Here is a 19,529-nt window from a genome sequence, read left to right on the forward strand (position 1 = left end):
GATTTAAAACCCTAAAAATCACATCTTTCATGATTAAAACTAAAAATAATAAATCTGAATTTTTTTTCCTTTTATACATATGATCCGAAAATATATTCTTCATAATAAATAATAACTCAAATCGTAATCATGTAAATAGTAATAAAATAACAATAAAAATTAGGACTTTAATGGAATCTTAAAGGAGAAGTAAAGAAAAACAACCAAAATAAGAGGAGGAAGAGCAGCGCCGCGGCTGTGACAGCAGCAAGGAGGTGGCGGCAGCAGGTTTTGGCTTCAAGAAATTATTCGTGACGTTTGTGCCTTCTGTATCATAGTCTATATCTACATGGGGTTGGGGTCTAGTATGGTCAGTATTTTGAGGAGGGACCAATGCCTCATCTCCATCACACAACAATTGCACAAAGGACCCTTCACCACCTAAGGACCCTTCACCACAATGAATTGACCCAACTCCACTCCATCCATTACCCACCCCAAATGGCCTAACTATTGCATGTTCTGTGTACACATGTACAAGCTTGTATTGTAAAAGTAGTGCTAAAAATGGATCAAATAATTGCTTAGCATAGCCCAAGAATCTAATATTAGTACTAAAGTCTTTCCTAGGATCAACATAATGCAGCTTAATGATGTTATTATAACCCAAGTTATCTATGATTTGTTTTACATATGAAGCATCAACATTATCAGGTAAGTTTTCAAACACACTTACTTGACCACCTTCGTATCTAATGTCACCATGTACAAACCACTCTCCACCATGGTGCACACTTATGCAAGGTTTTATTTCCATAAAAATCTGTCATACAAAAATTTATATACTAAAGTAAGTGCAAGGAATGGAAGAACACCAATGATATTGTAGGATCCATAAAAACCATTCATATATATTTATATAGTAAAGAGTACATAGCATTCATTACTACAAAAATTGACAAGCTCCAACCAATTACATAACATACTAAAGTTTTTTTTGGAGCTTGCATTCATATAAGCAACAAAATAAATCTGTCATAGCAATGACAACCACCCTAAATAAAGCCAGTAGCTGTCACATTCTACCCCTCCTACAGCTATGACAGAGGCAAAACAAACTTAACCCAACCCAAAAAAAAAAAACACCAACTTCCTTCATCTTTAATCCTCTTTGAACAACCATGGAAACCCATCAAAGTATTGAGTCATGTCCTTGTTGATCCAAGCATGGAGGTCCCTCCCATTGTTGTAGATAATATCATCTATTATCCACTTCTCAATGTGCCTACGATCATTAAGCCAGAAATAATGACTACTGCCATAGGTTTTGAGTCTCCACCAAAGCCTCCATTTCTTACAAGTAAGCTCAAGCTTGTACTGATCCTCCCACCTTACCCTAGAGAAAATGTGGGTCACTAGGATATCTTGATTCGAACACAAAGGGTGTGCATGGGTAAAAGCTTCCATACCTAGTCATTAACAGAAACATAAAAAATTAATTAAATTTCACTTAACCCTAATCTGTATAAATTATACTTTAAGTTTAACAACTAAACTTCATAAACAATTAAACTCACACAATCTGTAAAACCCAAATCCCAATTACAAAAAAAAATTATTTTACTAAACATCAAACCCTAAGCGTCATCAACATGCAACAAACAAATCCAACAAAAAACAACTTAAACTAGTTCCAAAAATCGCCTTTTTAAACAAGAAAACAACCAAAAATATCTTTTTTACTCCAGTTACAAACAACAACCAAAAAGTACTAAAAAGGAAAACAAAAGAAATAAATGAAGTTCTGTAAAAAAAGAAAGGAGTAAATGAAGTTCTGTAAAAAAAAAAAAGGAGTAAATGAAAAAGAATATACCTTCTTCTGAAGTCTCTGTAATTCTTGGGAATTTTGGAGGTTTTGGTGTTGGCCACATACTATGATTATAAATGGCGTAAATGAAGAGGACAAGGAGTTGCAGTGATTTAAATAAGGACAGTGAAAGAAGGAAAGTAAATATGAACAGTGAAAGAAGGAAAGTAAATAAAGACAAAGAATACAGAGAGTTGAGATAAATACCCGCGAAATAAACCGCCTCATTAAAAGTAATCATTAGGTGGCGTTTCGTGTTGCACACGCGCCTAGGAAAATGTACCAAACGGCGCATTTGACAGAAATTGACCCTAAACTAACGGCCGTCCATTTTCAGTACCTTAACTGGTACAAATGAAAGTTCAATACCTTAACTGATACTTTCTTCAAAGTTGAGTACCCTCCTAGACACTTAACTCTCTCAATTTATGACTCATTATCAGCAAGGTTTAATCATACAATTGATCAGATTGCAAGATTTGCTAATCGTAGGTAAGCTTGTAAGGAGTACTATATCTCAATCTATGACTCATTCTTAGCAAGATTTAATCAGACAATTGATCAGATTGCAAGATCAACAAAATAAGCCTAATCAATTAGAAATATCAATGACTAATCAAACCACCAACAACATCAATCAAGATCCATAGCATATAATTAAGTGAAAGTATTGGGTCAAACCGTCTGACCATAAGTTATGGTCGGACGAGTTCAACCCAATACTAAAATTTCGTGTTCTTTCCTGTCAGTCCCTTAGATTTTTTGCATATCAAAGGGATATGGAAATTGCAGATCTGAAGGTTCAAACTGTTAACTCATCTTCTAACTTCAAATCTTGATCTTTTTATCAACTTTGATATATCTGCTTATTTGTTATATAAATGGATACTTTTGCAGGATGATGGCGCAACAAAAACGATGCAGTCATTCTTTTAGCAGATGAAGTCATCCAAGTTTAAACATGCGAAATTATATCATATGATAGATTCTTCTTCTTCAATGATGCGACGAATAATCTGGGCTGAGTTCAAATTTCTTTCTTCAATTTGGAGTGCCTTGAAGATCCAGTGTTGTGTATACTCCAATACTTTCATTTGGAGGTAAGTTACTTTCATTTGGAGGTAAGTTACTTTCATTTAGAGGTAAGATAAGTAACTGAACTTAGAAGACATCCAACTGAAAAAAATTTGAAACTAACTGAACAAAAAAAATTAAGACTAACTGAAAAAGAATGAAGACTAACTGAAAAAAAATTAAGACTAATTGAAAAAAAATGAAGATTAACTGAAAGAATAATAAAACTAAGAATCCAAGTTACTTTCATTTAGACCTAAGTTACTTTCATTTAGACCTAAGTTACTTTCAGTTAGACCTAAGTTACTTTCCATTAGACCTAAGTTTCTTTCAGTTAGACCTAACTTACTTTCAGTTAGACCTAACTTACTTTCAGTTAGACCTAACTTACTTTCAGTTAGACCTAAGTTACTTTCAGTTAGAGGTAACTTACTTTCAGTTAGAGGTAACTTACTTTCAGTTAGACCTAAGTTACTTTCAGTTAGACCTAAGTTACTTTCAGTTAGACCTAAGTTACTTTCAGTTAGACCTAAGTTACTTTCATTTAGAGGTAACTTACTTTCATTTAGACTAACTGAAAAAAAATGAAGACTAACTGAAAAAAAATGAAGACTACCTGAAAAAAAATGAGGACTACCTGAAAAAAATTAAGACTAACTGAAAAAAATTTGGAACCACATGAAAGTCGTCCGACCAAAGATTATGGTCGGACGAGTCCGACACAGTACGTTCTCTATAATTAAACATGGATTTTCAACCTAGAAAATAAGACAAATCAATCATGAATTATAGAATAAAAACAACATTTAAAAAGGAAAACATAATTAAATTAAATCAAAGAAAGAGAAAGAAACTTCTATAAATAAAGCTAATAGATCTTATGAATAAATCAAGAACAAGAAAAGCTAGGGTTTGCAACTAAAACTAGAGGAAAAAAAGAAGAAGAAAACTATAACTAAAACTTTGAAAAAAAAATGAGAGTGAGAGTTCTTCACAACAAGTGATTCCTAAAATAAATAAGACTACGCAACCTAATATTAATAGGAAAGTAGTTTACAAGATAAGGAAAGTCTAATAATCATTAAATTGATGGATTTAGTGATCCGCGCGTACGGTCACACATTTCAACGAAAAAGTCCGAACATCCAAAATGCATAACTCCTTGAGTATAAGTCTCCTTGGGGTGTGCCTCCTATCATTGAAGGCTCCTTAAGTCTAGTTTTCAATCCAATGGAACTATTCGATTCTCAATAACTCATCAGAAGTTATGATCAAAGAGTAGATGTGACTCCTTTTTCATATTTCTTCTAATGACTTTCCGTTTTGTTTTCGCTTAAACTCGTAGTATATATATAAGATATCCATAACGATCCTTCTTATGCAATGCACCTTTCTTCCAAAAGGCTACTAATGCTCAACCTAAGTTAATTATACTCCAAATACGTTCTAATACCGAAAAATGCATCAATTACACGACAACATATATACGAAATAGGGCTAATAGCATAGCTTAAGAATATAATGCAATATGAACCTAAATATGAATCTAAATGCTCTACAATACAACCTAAATGAATATAAAAACTAAATATAAAAAAATGTGATATATCAACACATAATCTACATTTTTTGGTGAATGAGTAAATCTACACTATTATTGATAGTAGTGTGAGAGTGAAGGATAACTCAGCGGTTAGAGCATCTCTGATTTCCCGATCCCTAAAGGTCTTGTAGTCGATTCTCACCCGGCCTTGACAATAGTGTACATTCTCCATGCGTCATTGTACCTTTTTAAATAACCTTTATAATTTACTTCATCTATGTCAACCTCATACAAATAAACTCAATACATACTTCTTTTGTAATTCTTTATATCTTATTCATTATTTTTGCATAGTCTTTATTAAAGCATGACGTTGACTATTAATATCTCCATAAGTATAAGCATTAATGGTTTACATTAAAATGAATTAAATAAAATTCCACTTAACTATATTTGTCTTTTATATAACTAAATAATTAAAGATAGCTAGAGTTTCAAACTTTAACTTGGATATTTTAAGTAACTAGAATAAAAGGCTACATAAGGTATATATCATATTGTCAATAAAGTCTCGAACTACAACACAACAATCCATAAAAAGTCTTATATGCCAATCTTCTCGCTTATTTCTCGAAAAAATTATAAATAATGATTTGTTAATTAAATTCATAATAACATAAAAGACTTATCTCCATCCCCTTTACTTTTTACTAACAAAAATTGATCACAACAATTACTCACCACTTATATAATAATGTTTCTACAATTCTCAACAACAAAAATAATAATCTATAAAACATCCATGCAATAATAAAAAATATCGCCACGACCAATCACTAGCTATCCTCTAATAACGAGAAATCATGCATTAATTAAAAGCGGAAGTACAACCTAAAGCTTATACATCCAAATCGAAAACAAACAAACAAACCTAAATGAGCTTTATGGACTCTTACATTCCAACTAAAACCAAAATAAGTAAACTCGATACAAAAGCGCGTAAGAAGGTAGGCGTTGCTAAACAGTGTGTGTGATGATAGATTCGAACCTCAAAATGTTGATAAAAGTGATAGAAGAAGCGGATAACATTCACGATCCATAATATAAGTTGACATCCATGACCTATATATATGGGTGCATTATTCCTTGTTAATTAGTGTGCAGCAGGAGATGAAGTAATATAAGATTCCGATCCCTGGCTGTATTTGCCAACTTCAAGCCTTCAGGGTAATTTATTTATGGCCTTATTATAAATAAAGCAAAGGAATATTTTTGCAATTTCATGTGTACTAGTTTTTTTGTTTGTCTAGAACACGAAGTATAATCCAACCTTGTGAAATTGTGCATCCGTGACTAGTTTTCCTTTCCTCGAAATAGGAGAATAATTAATCATGCATGGCATCCACTGAAGAAAATAATAGGCTTCTTTGATCACGGGTTTGTGTTATGCACACCTAACTCCTACATAAAAACAAATGTAATAAACAACATGAACATAGAATATAACTATATGTGTTTGACATCTTGTATACTTTAATTTCTCTCTTTTATGATTCCTTTTGCATATGAGAATTGAGATGTTTAGCTTGTGCTTTTGAGAATTTGTTTTCTTGTTTAAATTATGTAATAACTAGTCTTATACGCACGCGATGTGTGCGTTAATTTTAAAATAGTGTTTTGTATCTACTTAGAATGGAAAGTTGAAATGAGAAAGGGTCTTAAATTATTTTCGTTTGTATTTTTTTTATTCCATTAGATCATTAAGGGTAATTTAGTAATTTAAAGGGGATACCATCTTCCTCCCCCTTCCCTTATATGATAAAGATAAAGCGCATTTGAACATTATATCATGAGTAATACGAAATTTAAAAAGATATTCTCACTTAAAATGAGTATGAACTTCAACCTTGTTGCAATGATTTCATTGATAACTTTATTTTGTTTGTAATTTTTTATGGTCCAAAAGTTTGCATGACACGAATCGCACATGTAATATTTACGCTATTGAATACTACCTCCGATCTTTATTAGTTTACCCGTATTTCTTTCTTAGGTGTCCTTTATTAGTTTATCCATTTTTTTTGTTTTTATTTTGGAATGAGATCAGACCACTAACTTTCCATCACACATACATTCAACTTTAACATAAAATAATAGTTTATCTTTCCTTTTATGTCCCACAACATTGTTTCTCCTAAAACTTTGTAAAAAAAAACGAGTAAACTAATAAAGATCGGAGGGAGTATGTCAAGCAGCAAAACAAAAAAAAATATTACTCTCTTTGCGCCATAGAAGAAGCAAGGCTTACAATAGTAAATAAGAAGATTGCATTTGCATCACATCATGCATTATTATGCAACTAAATTAGCCGTTAAACGTCGAATAATAGTGTAAACTGTGTAATTATCAAAGATAATCACACTTACATTATAATTTTGATAACAAAGAAGCTGGCAAATGACTACAAGAATTACTTATGAGCACATAATATCCAATCCTAACGTTAAATTTTCATACTGTTCTTTCCATAAAATGATAAAAATAACATAAAAAATAAAAAAGAATTAAGTATGCCAAACAAAATCTTATTATGGAGTTAAGTTATTCAAATAATTCTTCTGGCAAACTCCAGAACAAGATCTAACACAGCCTTCTACTTCTTTTCCACCTGTAAATTCAAGTAAAAAAAATACAATTTGGTTACAATTATGACAACAATAATATCAAAACTCATCATATGTATTATTACCCTAAAAAAACCCAAAAAAAACAAAAAAAAAGAATATAGAAATTTCCTGATTTTACCAAAGAGAAAACCCATTTCCCCTCAAAAAAAAATAACCCAAAGAAGAAAAAAAAACCTTTTTCATATAATTCTTACGTTCTGAAATAAGTGAAATATTTATCTCTTATATAGTTATATATACGAGGTTTTTGAGAGAAGCGTTTCACTTATTTCATAACGAGTAAATAGCTTCAAAAAAATGTACACATTACCTGGATTTTTGCGGGTACTAATTTTGGTGCAATGAGAAGAAGCACAACCAAGATTACAAAAATGGAAAGAAGTGACATAAGTATTATTAGAAGGAATAATACAATCTCTAAGACATTCAAAAGCACAATAAGAGAGAGTGTGAGTTGGTTGAATAGCACAAAGAATATAACATGGTATATAACATTCTTGAAATGTTGTAGCATTGCATTTTCTTGCCATAATGCTAAAACTCATTATTGAAATCAATAATAATATTGCTAAAACTTTACTTTTTCCCTTGAAATAATTCATCTTTTTTCCTCTTTTGTAGCTAGATTTTCTCTCTTTTTTCTTCTCTTATATAGCTTTGTTTGTAGCTTTCTCTTAAGCAAATGAGTAAGTGAAACTTTGCAAAACAAGGCATATGATATGAGGCACATACTTTGAGGTTAGTTGGAGGTATTTATAAAAGCTAGAGGTAAACCCACCTAGTATTTTTTTAGTCCTTCCAATTTTTTAAGAGAAAATAGAAGTTGTTACATTTTATATCTTTATATACGAAGTATATTTTAATTTTTTTAATAGAAAGGAGAAGGGTCTTGTCTAGACCTCAACCTGTACGATGTTTTTTTGTTTAGTATTGGAGATCAGACGATTAAGAGTAGGAGGGAAATGTAAGGGGAATTATATCCTCGAGTGCCGCATTTGGAAGTATGTCTATGTGTGGAGATAGAGAGAGATAGAGATAAATATCTACCTTCATATATATAGGAGTATCTCTCAATACATAACAAAAATGTTAATAGTGAATGGGTACATTGAAAACCATTAAAAAAAATTAACTTTGGAGGAGGAACCAACAGATATATGGTACATATGTATGCATAGTGAGCATCGTTCTCACGCATCAAAATGCAGTAAAATAAGAACAAAATATGTACAGTATTATACGAGTGGCACGAAAATGAACATTTATTTTAATAAAATAAACGATTTTTTCACCAAATACCCCTGACAAAAAAATTTATTCACTAAATACCCCAGTTTTTTTCAAAATTCACTAGATACCCCTAACTTTTAAAAAAAATCACCAGATACCCTTACTATTAACGGACTTTAGTGCTCCGTTAGCCTGTATTTACAAGTTGACTTAGGACTAATTAAGTTGACTAATGGCAAACTTGTAAATACAGGCTAACGGAGCACTAACGTCCGTTAATAATAAGGGTATCTGGTGAATTTTTTTAAAAGTTAGGGATATCTGGTGAATTTTGAAAAAAGCTGCGGTATTTGGTGAATAAATTTTTTTGTCAGGGGTATTTGGTGAAAAAACCGTAAAATAAATATTGAGGCAAATCAAAAGAACATCTCTTTAATTTTTTTATGATGAGGCCAACTCCTGATGCTCTTTTAAGTTTTTTATTATGTTTATTTCAAAACAATGTATGTTTGATCAATAAAAAGCGTGATGTTCGACCAATAAATGCGAACCTTTTCATCGATTTTCAATAGTGACTAGAATAATTTCTTTTGGTGACTAGCTTAATCCATTAGTAACTAGGTATATTTTTATATTAAAATTAGACCGTCTCTTTTAATAATTTTTGTTTAAGTTTTCATTTACATGCATTTCGATTTGTGAACTTGGTTTTCTTTATATGTATGTGGGTACGTACTACTTTGTAGGGAGATCTGTGTACTTAGAGTGCAGATCAAACTAAGCCAACAAGGGGTGTTTGAAGGATGTCACATGTGAACCTTTTAGCTATCTTGGCATGTGAATTTTCTCATTCTTTTTTCCAATCATTGTTATCTGTGGTGGGGTCGCAAAATTATTTTTGCTTTAGGAAGAAGTAGGATAACACAATACAAGAAAATTCACTTAGATTAACTTATAAGAAAATATGATACATATTTGGTTTATACAACTTATTAGTTGAATTTGTTTGTTTTAACATATGAGATTTTGCTAGTAGGGTGTTTCTCTTTAACCTCAAAAGAAAAAGAAAAAAAAGGACTGTTTTACCTTAATTACTGAACTTGCCAATCATGACAAGTCAAAATAGTGATTTACTTCCTCTGTTTCAAAATAATTACACCATTCGCTTTTTCAAGTTTGCCAAAATACTTTTTTGAACGTTAATATCTCTAATAATTGCGTATAAGTAAAAAATTATAAAAAGTTGATATTAAAAATCCTTGTATTGAGACGAATTTAACAAGTCCCACTTGACTATGTTTTTTCTTATATAATGGTGAGGAAAGATTTGTCAAAGTTGGTTCATCAATAATGACCAAACGCCAAATGGTGCAATTATTTTGAAATAGAGGAAGTATAAGGCATGAAAATCGCATCAATCAAAACAAGTGCCTCGGTCAAAATTTTCTACTATACAGCATACTGAATTCACTAAAAACAAGTCGAACAACTTTGGGATTTCACAATCTGCAGCTTCTCTACAATTTTTTCCACAATTTGTACCAACATGCAAAAGTATCATGACAAAAGGTGATGAATAAAATGGGATATACACAAATGTTTTACAACCTATACTTTCCTCCTCATAGAATGCTCTTCAAAATCACTTGCTGATGTTAGACCATAAGTTGATCATAGATAAGACAACACTGGATTCACTTCAATCACTTCGATTTCTCTAATCGTATTAGCATTCTGGTTGTATCTAGAGCCTCGCGCAAAGATAAGAATCGCAAAATCATTAAAATGTGATTTAGTTTGAGTGGAAGATTTACTCAAATGGATTTCCTCCACCCTTAGGATACGAGCTTTGATCTGTAGGTGCTGGATATCGATATGGGATATGTTGATTTGAATGTAATGGTAATGTCGATCCTACTCCGCCACCAAAGCCACTTGCTCCTTGTATACTGCACACCAACATTAACACAAAAAATGAGCACTTAAGTTTACATTGGACAAAAGAAATAGATTAAATAAGCTCCAGCTTCCAAAGGGATGATCCACTTAATTATCTATTTTTCTTTTGGGAATTCTTGTTAAAATTTCAATACAATGCACCAAAGCTCGTGATGAAGGTTAGTGGAGCAGCGGAATATCAAGTCACATAAAACACAGATCGTTAGGAGTTTATGAGCTCACCAACATTTGTACAGAGGTGATTATTGCGGGCTTGGCCGGAATGGGTGGCCACCAAGCAGGCTTGGGACAGGCCAACAGGCCAAGCTTATTATGTAAAGCTTGAAATCAATCCATAAACTAACTATTTACACCTGCCTCAGATTCAGAAAGAAACAATTGAGATCCACTGCTCAACCAAGGCGAACAGATGAAAGGCAAAAGGCAAGATTTAATTTCTCAACAACTAGTAAAGTAAAACTCCTAACGATCTGTGTTTCTACTCAGCAAACTAAATGATATAGAAAGGAAAAAGCTCCTAACGATCTTGACGAGAAACTAGTAAAGTAAATCTTGCCTTTTGCTTTTAAAAGTCCATTAATTGTTAAATGATATAGAAAGGAAAAGGCTTTCCTGCAAATGAACAGACCTATTCTATCACCAGATTGTTATCCTATAGTCTCTATGCTTTATTTTATGTCTTTCTACTTAGCAAAAACAAAATTAGCATTCAGTGAGTTACAGTCTCCACGTAACTGATGTATAAACATAAAATACCTGTTTGGTGACATGTTTTGGAACAATTGCTGACTCATGTATGCACCTGAAACGTTTGAAGTACATATTAGTAAAATTAAACAAGCCTATCATCACATACATCGGCAAAACTTGATAATTATATGGACATATGAAGAACCGGATGAAGCACACGGTGATTGATGAGGCATACCGGCAGGACAAGCGGGTGAAACTGTTGGTGCAAAACCAGGAAAATGTGGTCCAGAACTTGTAATATGTGACATGCCTGCTGGTGAGAACACGTTAGGCAATCCACCTTGGAGGGTTCCTTTGGAGGAAAACTGCATCACATACAGCATCAATCATTTAAAGACTTATGCTGGTATTGCTTTGTATATTATATGATAAGCTGACTTGGGTTGAAGTGTTGGACAAGGTGGTATGAAGATCATTTGTGCCTATCAGCTTCATCTCCTTATCTCGGTGCAAAAAGATACAAGAAGGGAAAAGGAAAATTTGATATTCTGTTCTCCATAGTATCACAAGGTGAATACAATTTATTCTACAAAACACGCAGCCCTAGTTTAACTCTTTATATAGCACGCTCAGCAAATAAGTCTCATCTTCTACTACAAGATCCTAATACGACATCAAGTGACCTCAATATCAATCATATAGTTCAATACGTCTTTGGTCAATTACAATAAAAATCTGTCAGCATCTACGAAGCTACTTTATGGTGGCATAGATTCATGAAAACTGTACCATATTGACATCAGGTTGAGCAATGTTGTCATTTGTGTCAAATGGATTTGTTGACTTGGCCACATTTGGAATTAGCGGTATCTGCTGAAATACAGAATCCACGTTTGCACATAAGAGACGGACTAATTCAAAAACAACCAAGCATCTGAAGATATTACCAAAACTCTTATACAATCAAACATTTATTTTCTCCTCTTATCAAACCATTATGTCATTATATATTGGTGAAATCTTCAGTGATCTTAAGTAGTAAGAAAAAAGGATAAGAAGTACATCAGAATTAATCACATAACCAACTAAAAAACTTAGAAACATACCACCTGAGGCGGGTAATAATGCATGTGAAAGCCCATGCCATAATTTGGACCTGGTTGCCACACTGATGATGACATTGAATTTAATTTGTAGGGAGAAGCAAAAAGTTCCTGCAGACAAATATAAGTTTCTTACTTCGAGGAAGTGACAATATGGGACATATATTTAACAACCTTAAAACATTAGTTCTTACAGCAGGAAGTTCTGTCCTTCCGGCAGCTTTTGCATCTGTAGGAGAAGACTGTATTTCTGCAGAAGACTCTGTTTCTCCAGTTGGACCTAAAGCAAACTGAGACGATTGTGCAGCACAATTCTCAGAAACTACTGGAACACTCAGTGCTGAGGATAATGTTGTTGGCTGAAAAGAATACAGAAAAAGGAAACAATATGACTGGCTTTGTCCATCTTAAGCATTCACAAATTAAAGCAAGACAGCATACTCTTTAGAGCCAATTCCCTATTCTGAAAAGTTTGCAAACTTTATGCAAACAGTCTTGATACCTATCTCAGATACATATTCAAGATTTGTTAAATGATGCATTGCTTGAACTCAAAACTCCCTTAATATGAAAATGTAACTGCATTTAGATTGTTGTGCATGAAATATAAACGGCAAAGTGCCCAATTTACTCGTCATACCATGTGAACTTCCACAGGTTATTTAGACAGGACGGCTTGGAGAGGAATGGATGGAAAAGACTTTACTCATCATTTTGGTTTTTTAGTCAATACCTCATGGGCTGGATAAAAGAATTTCCTAGCTTCTCCTCTCTTACCTTCTTTCTCGTCACATTGATCCATATTTACCAAAAACCTAATTGATCAATATATTCCAAGCCTAATAGCATAGAAATAGAACTTCAGCTCATCTGTATAAAGTTGCAAAGTTTGGGTTTCTTCTAGTTGCTCAGGACAATAGAAGTAAGATATGAAGTAGGAATACGCTTTCACACAAAACAAAATCTACTTGGAAAGCTATTCTGGACCACTAAGCTTTAACATTAATAAGTTCTATTGTAAATATAACTGATTTTTCCACCACACAATATGAGTACATTGAGTCTTACTCTTACATGGTCATTTGAGCCTTTGTTTAAATGACGCGTTGGAATAGACAAATTAATATCCGAAACAAACACATGGGAACGATCAAGATTCTGGGAACAAGGAGACTTTGAATCTGTTACAGGCACACCATCGTCACCAAGAAGATCAGGCATCGTCTGATAAGTAGCAACAATAGGTGCATTTGCATCAGTGGATCTTGCTGGTGTGCTTGTTTGCACAGTCTGGGATGTTGTGGCAACATTAGTAGCAGATGAAGAACATTTAGCTTTTGATGCTTGAGCTGCTGCAACATGTGAAGAATCTCCAGAGAAACTAGATGATATTGGCACTATTTCAAGTGAAGGAGATTCTGAAAAATATAATTATTAGCGCCATGCAAAAAGTACAATTGTTATGAAGTCATTAGACAATTACCGCTTGCCAAAGCTGCTGGTTCATGATGCCATGTTGATGGATTGCCTGTAGATGCACTTGATACACCATTGTCATGACAGGGTATTCCTGACTGATCGCTAGCAGCAGGACTAGGTAATTCAAATAGCAAGAACTCCAAGGTATTCTTAGGGGCATCACAAGCATTTGCCTTAACTGGTTGCTTTAAGGAGACACGTGTTTGTGGACCCGCCTTCTGAACAACTCTATCAGGTGAAGGAACATCTGCAATGGCAAGCAATGATCCAACACTCTCACTTTTGGTTTTCAATCCAGCATTGCTGTATGAGGGTACTTGGCTGCCAGAATCTACAGAGTTCTGTGTCCAGGAAGATGGACAACATATTTAATTAGCCAAAGAAAAGGCAAATGAGGTAAAAAAAATCCATCTCATATATGGTATATTAATATGATAAAACAAGGAGGTCCACAGTCAAATATCTCCTTCAACGTACAGAATCACAAGAAGTCACTACAGTTACAGTACAACTACTAAGCAACAACTTGGAGAACTTTTCTAGGACAAAATATCTCCAAGAGAACCATGGGGAGAGACTGGAATCTCTTGAACTAGGCTGAAACTATCCTCTTTCCACTACTCTCTCAGCTCCTGTAAGTAGCAATTGAACTGCTAAAGCATCGTGAAGTCGTACCAATTAGTGGAACTTGCCAATGGACATATTAATGTCCATTCAGGTATAGATAAGTCAAATTTTCGTTTCCCAAGAAGCTTTTTGTACATATGTCAATCAAAGTTGGATGAAATTTAATAAATTAGTCTCAGAGGTGCTTATTGTGCAATTCCATATTTCAGTTGCGCATACAGCTTTAAGTACAGCCTAAGAGCGAAAATACTTGTAAGTAGCATAGGATGTACAATTTGGATCGGTCACTACATTCTTAAATGGAAATTGTTGAATACATTTCTGAGGGCTGCATATAAGAAGATAGAAGATGAAACATTCAAGCAATAAACAAAGTTTCATAAGAAGATCTAAACCCCTAAATTGAGGAGGTCAACATGAACTTATAGAAAGTCCCAGTAGGTAGCTCACCTGTGCTGAAACAGTTCTTCGATGATTCTTTCTAGAATTCTTGCCAATCTCTTGTCTGTGATTTTTTTGACAATGACCAACACCGTATCCACCTCTATGATTTTCTCTGTAATTATTACGTCCTTGCTGCACAGATCATGGAACTAATTTTACCATAAAACTAGAATTAGTTGCATTTCTCAAACATGCAATCAATCTGACAATTTAACATAGAACTCACTTGAGGATATGCAATAGCTCTAACACATCTCCTATCAGCAAATTTAGGCTGATTTGCGGCACGTAAAGCAAGATAATTTTCTCCTAGAATCTCTTTTACATGTTGTACAGTAGGTCTATTCGTATCACTGCTCTGCTGACGATCAGGTGAACTCCTTCTGGGCTTAATGTCTTCAGTGGTAAACATTTGGGTCGTTGCCCGCCCAGAAATTCTAGTGTCATCCACTTGATAGCGACCATCAAATTTACCCTCAAAACGAGATGAGCCTTCCATGGGACCACCAAATCTGGAGTTTTCCCTTGAATCATCTACTTGAAAGCGGCCATCTCTACCATCAAAACTTGAAGACTTGGCCCTTCCACTACCATATCTAAAGTGTTCTCGCATATCATCCACTTGATAGCTACCCCCTGTACCCTCAATACGTGACGAACTGGTCCGAAGATTACCATATCTAGAGTTTTCCCTCAAATTCTGCGGACTTCTTACTTCATCGCATGAATATCTACTATATCTGTCTCTGTCCATTGTTTTCTCGTGGAAAGTAGAACTCTCACCGACATCTCCCCTTCGACGTTCATCAGGCTCATATATGTCACTCTGGATATATTCATATTTACTAATGAGTGCAATTAATAGAGGAACAAGAAAACCAAGTGAAATCTTAGCATATGAACCTCCCCCCCCCCCCCCAATCAATAAAAGGAGCTATTGTTAAAAAATAAACAAGAACAATCTAGTAAAATTGGTACATTTTCCTGCACAAATTTTACAATGGCAACCTTTAGCACGTCAAAGCCTAAAAAGGGAAAAAGAAATAATCCATAGTTTATGACAAACAGAATAGCAAATTGTTCAGGGGCTTACATTTCGCAACCTTGGACCCAAAGCTGGACGAGTCTCACCAGTATACTGTTTATCCACGTAGACATGCTTGATAAGATCACGGATTCTATCAATATTACTGCATCCAACCCAGCAGACCATAAGGCACTTAAATATCATTCACCGTTGGTTAATCAGTTTTATGAATTCATAAAAGCACAAACCTGTTTTCTGGGGAGAAGTTACGTTGCGGATCCCATGTTTTGAAATAAGTTTGCCTTGCTTTCTTTGAGAATACAAGTAGGTTAGATCTTAAATCTCAAGAAAACCATTGCATATATATGTGAATGCAAACAAAGACACACCTCATTTCCTCCTGCTTGGAGAGCACTAACTTCCTCCATGGAGAATTTAGCCATCGACACAGATTTCACACGGTGGGTGAATTCTCGACTGGAAAAATAAAATCATGAATTCATATCTTAGGAGACCTACCATGATGGAACAATTAAATAATAATCGATATCGGGGGGGGGGGGGGGGGGGGGGAGCACCAAGAAAAACGACACCATAAGGATCAAAGGCACAATTATAAGCTTCATAAGCTACTATCCATAAACTACACCAACCATCCCAAATTAGTTCATATTGTCCTTTTTGGGATGTTTTAATTTGGTTGCAACTCTCTGTTTCTCTCACTACTTTTTTCCCCCACCTACATTTTTAATCTAGTTGTTAACTGAAATTAAGAAATGTGCTAAAAGCATATATGTTGCAAAAAATTTAGCACAGGAGCAGGGATTTGTGTCAGAGAAAGTGCACAGAGATACTTACTGTACTCCACTACAATTTGTACACACGAATGTCCAGAAATTCGTGCAAACATACTGCGGACCCTGATTAAAAATAAGATATTCATTCAGGAGCACAGCAAAGAAACATACAGGCTACAATTACATGTAAGTTAGTGCACAGAAATATTAACATAGTATTACTTCAGGTACAGGCTATCATGATGAGTATAAGAGAAAACCTTGATTCCAGAAGTGGGAATTATGTTCATACAAAAACCAATTTGCCAAAAAATTTGACACAGATTTTCTTACAGCACAAAAGAGATTGCATAAGGCAGATGATTGTTGCAAATCCAATCCACTCCACCATGTATACAATTCTAATTCCTAAGCATAAGCCTCCCTAGAAAAAAAGAAAAATTCTGATTAATCCCAACTTATGCTCAACCTTCTTTATCAATCCCAACTATATACTTTCTCCGTTTCAAATTAAAGGAAGTTTGATATTAGTTCCATCATTACTATATAGGGTAATATGCTCTCTCTACCTCTCTTCATCTGATGGGTCGCTGATTTTATTTCTCTCTATCTCTCCTTATCAGATGGGTCCTTTATTTTATTTCTCTCTATCTCTCATCTCTTCACATGCACTCCTTAAAACTTGTAACTCCCCCCTATTGCAACTAACTCAAGTACTAATTAGGAATAAGCTCAAAGTGTGGGGTATCTTCACAAAATGGTCCACATTTTTTATGTCAATAAGGGTGTGAACAACATTTTGAGTACCTCCTAATAATATCGAGTGGAAGACATTTTAATGAAATAAAATTAAAATTAAAATGTTTAACTAGTTGATTCAGTTACTGTTGATTATGGATCATTTTAAGAAGGTACCGCCATACTTAGAGATTTTTTTCTTGATAATTCAATGTTTGAATCAACTAAAGGTGATGTGTCAAGATTGGACGGAATTCCCATCAAATTTTCCAAATTCAAACCCCTAAATTTATTCCCCAAAGTATAAAAACTTGGAACATGGAGATCAATTAATTGACGAGCTTTCTTTTCTTGTGGACATTATTCTCAAAGGAAATAACTAGACGATACTCCGTCATCTCAAAATACAATACCCATTTTACCATTTCGGGATATCTAGAAATAACCGTTTTCATTTTTGAGTTGGCCGCTGGGACTAGATTTCAACTATAATATAATATTAACTACTATCTCCCATCATATCTACCTTTCACTCTTTTCAATAGACTAGTGATTTACTATCTTCAATCAATTTTTCCAAATTGAAACACCTAAATTTGTTCCCTAAAGTATAAAAACTTGGAAAATGGTAATGAATTAATTAATGAGCTTTCTTCTCTAGTGGACATTATTCTCAAAGAAAGCAACTAGACGATACTCCCTCATCTCAAAATACAATTACCCATTTTACCATTCTGGGATGTCTCGAAATACTTCAATCGTTTTTAATTTTGGCTTGGGACTAGATCTCAACTATGATATAATATCAACTACTATCTCCCATCACATCTACTCTTTCACTCTTTTCGATATACTAATTATTTACTATCTTCAATCATATTTCTCTATCCTCAATATCGCATTACCATCTATCTCCAATCATATCCACTACTTTAACCTCAATGACTTCTGAATGACCCACCTTATACTCCGTCCTTAATCTTATGTGCTGAAAGCAACAAGGTAATGTATTTTGAGATAAAGGGAGTATTACACAAAGACACCACAGAGGTATATAACATCTACATAAACCTAGATTGAACGTCAGATAACATTAATTATTCAATTATTGGAGTTCGCTTAAAAGCTGAAAAGGTCAAATGGGAAACCGTGATATGTTCAATTGATCACCGCATAATACCATTCTTGTAACATTGCAACAAGAAGAATGTCTATAGTCCTTAATGTAATTTTTTTCATAAGTTCCCAATGACCATAAGAGCATCAATCTATCAAATGGCTCAATTATAATAATGAACCATATCCAACAAATACTTGATCCGTTCCAAAATAGTTGCTACACAAAAGTTTCAAATTAGTTGCATTGTTACTTTATTAGATAATGTGTTCTCTCTATCTCTTATAATCACATGGGTACCTCCTTGGCTCCTTGGCTAATTTTACTTCTCTCTATCTCTATCCCCTTTACATACATTCCTTATAACTTGCGCCTCCCTCTCGTGTTGCAACTAATTTGGAACGGAGGAAGTAAGAAATGAAAACTTTGGGGGGCTCATTTCTTCATAAATGAATACTTCAATCAATAACAATAACAACTAAACAAGCATTACCAAACTGTTGCAATTAATGCATCGTCGATTTTCCGAGAGTTTTAATAATCCACGAATTATCTTCTCAATCTTATCTTCTTCCTTGGACCTTCCCATCATATAAAAACTCCTCACAACCTTCTTACAATACCAAGCCAAAAAAAATAAAAAAAAAATGAAATATTTAGATGAAATATCTCAAATTTAGCAGCAACCCATATTAATTTAAAGCGTCAATATCAAATTTATTCATGTGGGAAACTTTTTTTTAACAAAAAAAAAAAATCTACAAAGTGCAATCTTAATGAAACAAAAAAATGGCGGAAAAATTGCATGAAATGAGAAGATAGCTAAAAGGAGGAAAATAAGATAATTATTTTAGTATTTTTACCTAAGGAAGAGAATTGTTGATAAAGATAGGCTGAGGGTTTTGCTGATTTCGCGGTGTAAGAAGCCATTTTTGGTAGCACCATAGGCATAGCAGAACGATGTGATGCTTATTTTATCAGCAACTTACGTAGTCATCTATTATTAGGAGGAAACAGCCCAAGCATATCATTTTGGTCACACTTAAAGCTCTTGTGGCTAAGGAAGGCCTGGGATTTGCGCAATGTCTTATTTTGGCACAAGAGCTCAAGCAGAACATGGATGTCGAAAGAGACAATCAAGTGGTGATTCGAATTCTTTAAAGGT

General features: G+C 33.9%; 2 protein-coding genes across 13 annotated transcripts; both read right to left on the reverse strand.

The window, feature by feature from the left end:
* Positions 1 to 252: 252 nt before the first annotated feature.
* On the reverse strand, positions 253 to 2,259 carry LOC125494622 (uncharacterized). The gene is made up of 2 exons (XM_048638114.2): positions 1,853 to 2,259; positions 253 to 1,448 (listed from the first exon to the last, which is right to left on the reverse strand). The coding sequence occupies exons 1-2, from the start codon at positions 2,139 to 2,141 to the stop codon at positions 1,141 to 1,143; spliced, it is 597 nt and encodes a 198-aa protein (XP_048494071.1). The 5' UTR covers positions 2,142 to 2,259; the 3' UTR covers positions 253 to 1,140.
* Positions 2,260 to 9,774: 7,515 nt separating this feature from the next.
* On the reverse strand, positions 9,775 to 19,529 carry LOC104887747 (probable ADP-ribosylation factor GTPase-activating protein AGD14). Of its 12 annotated transcripts, XR_002039340.3 has the most exons (17): positions 19,228 to 19,529; positions 18,858 to 18,974; positions 16,571 to 16,632; positions 16,102 to 16,189; positions 15,961 to 16,022; positions 15,779 to 15,875; positions 14,912 to 15,511; positions 14,692 to 14,817; positions 13,619 to 13,955; positions 13,204 to 13,553; positions 12,330 to 12,494; positions 12,139 to 12,246; positions 11,822 to 11,905; positions 11,268 to 11,397; positions 11,096 to 11,141; positions 10,562 to 10,692; positions 10,194 to 10,329 (listed from the first exon to the last, which is right to left on the reverse strand). XR_002039340.3 is itself a non-coding variant. In XM_019248081.3 (16 exons), exons 2-16 carry the CDS (start codon positions 18,954 to 18,956, stop codon positions 10,191 to 10,193), a joined length of 2,487 nt encoding a protein of 828 aa, XP_019103626.2. In that variant the 5' UTR covers positions 18,957 to 18,974; positions 19,228 to 19,524; the 3' UTR covers positions 9,775 to 10,190. The 12 variants fall into 12 exon arrangements, 11 of the variants coding, with proteins under 11 accessions (XP_019103626.2, XP_019103624.2, XP_019103623.2 ...); XM_019248081.3 differs by lacking the exon at positions 10,562 to 10,692 and having other exon boundaries at positions 9,775 to 10,329; positions 11,822 to 11,902; positions 12,142 to 12,246; positions 19,228 to 19,524; XM_019248079.3 differs by lacking the exon at positions 10,562 to 10,692 and having other exon boundaries at positions 9,775 to 10,329; positions 12,142 to 12,246; positions 19,228 to 19,524.

Source organism: Beta vulgaris, chromosome 2, assembly GCF_026745355.1.
Source record: "Beta vulgaris subsp. vulgaris cultivar EL10 chromosome 2, EL10.2, whole genome shotgun sequence".
Lineage (NCBI taxonomy): Eukaryota > Viridiplantae > Streptophyta > Magnoliopsida > Caryophyllales > Amaranthaceae > Beta > Beta vulgaris.

Coding starts and splice junctions, on each gene's coding strand:
- LOC125494622 (XM_048638114.2), bottom strand. CDS start 2,141: ATGCGCCGTTTGGTACATTTTCCTAGGCGCGTGTGCAACACGAAACGC. Junction 1,449..1,852: donor TACAGAGACTTCAGAAGAAG/GTATATTCTTTT, acceptor GTTAATGACTAG/GTATGGAAGCTTTTACCCAT.
- LOC104887747 (XM_010672473.4), bottom strand. CDS start 18,956: ATGATGGGAAGGTCCAAGGAAGAAGATAAGATTGAGAAGATAATTCGT. Junction 12,247..12,329: donor GAAGGACAGAACTTCCTGCT/GTAAGAACTAAT, acceptor ATTTGTCTGCAG/GAACTTTTTGCTTCTCCCTA. Junction 10,330..11,095: donor CAAAACATGTCACCAAACAG/GTATTTTATGTT, acceptor GTTGGTGTGCAG/TATACAAGGAGCAAGTGGCT.